We start from the raw sequence: 4,260 nt of genomic DNA, 5'->3' as shown, positions 1-4,260 counted from the left end.
GACAGAGTGAGACTCCAACTCAAAAAAAAAAAAAAGAACATTACATTAACATTCTTACTACCTTTGCACCTTTGTGTAAACATTCCCATAGGACAAATTCCAAACAGTATGAAACCGCTAGCTTAAAGCATATAAACATAATTTCAGTGGGTGCAAACCAATGTCCCTGCAAAAGATCCAAATACATCTACCAACTTTCTCCTGTATGCTCACAAAGACTAGTTAACCGAATCTTAAATCTTACAGGTTTTTAGCCAGACAGCAAAAAGAGCAGTCTCTAGTGCCCTCCTCCCTTGCCCCTGACTTTTCTTACTGACGCCGTCCCTCTTCTGTCATCTTATTAATTCCATTTATATGCTATTCTCACTTTACCATCTCCTTGAGTTGAAAAATTGGCTCATTTATTTTCAAATGTTCTGGCTTTCTAAAGAATGCAGCTACATTTGCAAAATTCCCCAAAAGATTTTCTATGTGGTGTACCACTGTCATTAATTTTGCTAAAGGGAATCATGTTGGATCATTTCTCTGTCTCACATGGACTTTGTGGTCATTTCAAGTGAGAGAGTCTACAGCCTTTGGTCTACACATTCAGTTCTGTTAATTTAGAACAGTTTTCTTGCACTGCATTTCTTTTCTTTTTTGTTTTCTTTTTCTTTTTTAGTTTTTGAGTTGAAGTCTCACTCTGTCACCCAGACTGGAGTACAGTGGCCGCTCCCGGCCACCGCAGCCTCAACCTGCTGGGCTCCCGCGATCCTTCCGCCTCAGCCTTTCAAGTAGCTGGAACTAGAGGCACACATCACCACGCCCAGCTAATTTTTTGATTTATTGTAGAGATGAGGTTGCACCAAGTTGTTCCGGCTGGTCTCGAGCCCGCGGGGTTCAAGTCATCCTCTTGCCTCGGCCTCCCAAAGTGCTGTGATTACAGGCTTCAACCACCGTGCTCAGCCTTGCACTGAATGTCTAAATACCTCTTTTTGGGTTCTGTACTTTCCGGACATCAATAATCTTTCTAAACTCTTCTAGTCCTTCTAACACAGTTCTGATCTTTTCTCCAAACCTTTTCAGCTTTGTCCCTGGCTGTTACTGAGAGTCGCTACAGTCTCTCCTCCACACCAGTGACTGTGTGCCAGGGAAGGCCATTTATGTTCTATATAATGTGAACGGTACCACTTGACAGTGACAGGCCTTCTAGCATATAGACATACAAGGGCACAAAAGAAGCCGGGCTCGGTGGCTCAGCCTGTAATCCCGCGCCTTTTGGAGGCTGAGGTGAGTGGATTGCCTGAGCCCTCAGGTTCGAGACCCGCCTGGGCAGGGAGACCTCATATCTACAATAAATCAAAAAATCAGCCGGGCGTGGTAGCGCGTGCCTGTAATTCCAGCTACTCCCAAGGCTGAGGTGGAAGGATCTCCGGAGCCCAGCAGGCGAGGTTGCGGTGGCCGGCAGCGGCCACTGCACTCCAATCTGGGTGACCGAGTGAGACTCCAACTCAAAACAAAAAACAAACAAAAAAAGGGCACAAAAGAAACCTGCATCCCTGCCCTGCACAGCATCTATTCTAGTGAAAGGAGATGCCAAGCAAGATAACAGTGACAGGTGGTGAGTGTGTCTGGGGCAGGGGGCTGGGGATATCATCCGAAATACGGCAGCCAGGGAAGCAGCCTTGAAAGCTTGCTTCTGCTCCTTGGGTTTAGTGTCCTCCGGACTAGAAGCTTTTTCTGAGGCTCGAGTGTTCCTTGGCTTACTTTCCCTCTATGGCTTATGTGCACAGTTGCCCCTGTTTCTTTACAGGACTCCTGTTCACGCTTTACATGGGAAGTGGCATCTAAAACTTCCATTTGCTCTGATGGAGTGCGAGCTGTTTCTCCTCCACTCCCTTCCTGCCTAGCCTGGCACTAACTGGCAGTTCCACTCTGCTCCCCACCAACAACAGTTTGATGGCGAATTGTGACCCTCAGTCACTGTTCTGTCATCTCCGGGAGCAGGGCTGGAAGCGGAGGAAATCTCTGCTGGGACTAAGTAGGTCCTTTGTGAGAAGCCTGGGTCCCACACGCTCTTCTGAGCATACGGCTTTAATGCCTCCTGCTGGGGCTCACCGCACCAGCCAGAGAACCCTCCACCTTCTGTGAGTGCGTCTGATGCCGTCCAGGGCCCTAGAATGGCACGCCCAGGAGAAGCTTTCTCCGCTGCTGAGGTCCCAAGGGACCTCATGTGTGCAGAGGGCTTTCCTGGGCCAAAGTTCTCGGACACTCTCAGTTAGCATCACTTCAGACTGCAGGGTGGCAAGATTTAATGAACTCATCCAGTCACTTGAAAGGGTAAAAAGCCAACATGCAGTGAATTCACTCATAGCGGAAACCAGTGCTTAACTCTGTCGTGCTTTCCAGAAACACACCAGTTTCCAAAGATTGTCAAGTTTCTTGACAATCCCTCCAACCCCCAGCAAGTTCCTCCTTACTAATCTCTTCTGAGTATTTGCCCTCCAGCTATGAAAGCCAAGGCCAGCTCAATCTATGATAACCAGCCTCCCAACTACTAGAACACCTGGAGTCAAGGGGCTGATGCTATCAACACCGGCTGAAATGATACAAAGTGAACAGAAAAACCCTTCTCTTCTCCCCACACAGCCAGTGTTTTCAAGATTCTGAGCCAACATCAAGGCCAAAGTTAACAGGCTGAGGAGTAATAAGGTTGGTCTTCCCCATTCCCTACTTCAGAGATGGCAGGCAAAGTAACAACTAGAGAACGAAACACCTGCACGACACAGATGTGGGTGCTTCCCAAAGACAGTCTGTGTAAGAAGAGCAAGATTTAAGAAACCACTCAACTCTGCTCATTACCCAGTGTGACTCTGACAGTGAAAAAGAGGGCACAAAGAGACAGATGACTTCTGCCACAGTCACCATGGTGGGGACCTGCAGCCGGGCAAAGGTAGACGTGAGGACCAGGAAAAGCCCCGTGCATTTCTCACACATTCTGCGGCCTGTTGGAAAGTTCCGCTTCCATTATGTCCCCTTCCTGATAATTACCCATACTTCTAAAATTAAGCATATAAGGAACCCAAACTTACAAACAGTCATCTGTGCTTTCTGCACAAAGACTGATCGTTTTCCCATCTCGGCAAACAATTTGCAGCATACAGTCTTTTGACTTCCCATCTGGAGGCTGAATATCTATGAAAAACAAGCAGAATAAAGGGATTTTTTTTCAGGTTTTCTGCTGACATATTGGAAGGCCTAACAGCTGAGATAAGCAAAGAACTAGATAACACGTCAAGTGCTACATCTCAGAAAGAACACTCTGCCTGACCAAGAAGTCAGGAAGAACACAGCTAGCCTGACTGGCAAGACCAGCTGCCCAGAAGACTTCCACAAAACGCATCCCTTTGAAATGAATGTAAAGGATGACTAACTTCAGGAAACCATGACACACCCCGGTTTCTAAGAAACTGACTGGAGTTGCCATCAAAGTTTCTGGGTATTTTTTACTCAGAAACTGGCATCTAGGGTGGCCCCGTTCTTCTTGAGGTTTCCAGCACCTGGCTCCCTCTCCACGAGAGGAAGGGACACGGCCGATGGGTCCAAGCCAGATGAGACACTGATTTGCCCCAACTATCTGGCTCATAACCTGGGTGCCTGGGACTGCCCTGCACCCCTCCCTGAGAAAACCCCTCTGGCCGTCCACGAGAGCAGAACCAGTGAAATGGTGAGGAGGAGGACGCAGCTCCCGCCGGGAACGAGGAAGGACGATGACCAAAGCGGGCCTAGGAGGCCGGCTTACCCCGACATTCCTGCCCCGCGCGGATATTGATGCAGTCCACTGGCATATGGACCTTATCTTCAACACTCTGCCGGGTCTGGTCGTCATAATAGATGAGGTGACCGTCTGACCACAGGTCAAACCAATTCTTCTTCCAGCGCTTCAAAATAGTGCCTGAAAAAAAACGGGATAGTTGGCTTTCTTTAGAGACAAGGTCTCAGCCAGGTACAGCAGCCTGCATGCATGTTATCCCAGCACTATGGGATCACTTGAGAGCAGGAATTTGAGGCCAGCCTAGGCAACATAGCAAGACCCTGTCTCCACTAAAAACACAAATAAAAAGTAAAGACCAGCCGGGCTCGGTGGCTCAGCCTGTCATCCCGCGCCTTTGGGAGGCTGAGGTGAGTGGATGGCCTGAGCCCGCAGGTTCGAGACCCGCCTGGGCAGCGAGACCTCATCTCTACAATAAATAAAAAAAAAACGAGCCGGGCGTGGTAGCG

At 48.6% G+C, this 4,260-nt stretch overlaps 1 protein-coding gene across 1 annotated transcript in view; it reads right to left on the bottom strand.

Moving 5' to 3' along the window:
* Positions 1-3,961, bottom strand: part of LOC103250032 (pleckstrin homology domain-containing family B member 2-like) — a gene marked incomplete at both ends in the record, with an annotated part of 6,940 nt that extends 2,979 nt beyond the window's left edge. The window contains 2 exons of the mRNA XM_008048623.1: positions 3,072-3,174; positions 3,782-3,961. Of these exons, the coding sequence (XP_008046814.1) occupies positions 3,072-3,174; positions 3,782-3,961 (283 nt within the window). The remainder of the gene's footprint in view (positions 1-3,071; positions 3,175-3,781) is intronic.
* Positions 3,962-4,260: the final 299 nt, after the last annotated feature.

This window comes from Carlito syrichta, unplaced genomic scaffold, assembly GCF_000164805.1.
Source record: "Carlito syrichta isolate Samal-C Ts95f unplaced genomic scaffold, Tarsius_syrichta-2.0.1 Scaffold126443, whole genome shotgun sequence".
NCBI classification, from domain to species: domain Eukaryota; kingdom Metazoa; phylum Chordata; class Mammalia; order Primates; family Tarsiidae; genus Carlito; species Carlito syrichta.
This window is presented reverse-complemented; position numbering and strand designations above follow the sequence as displayed.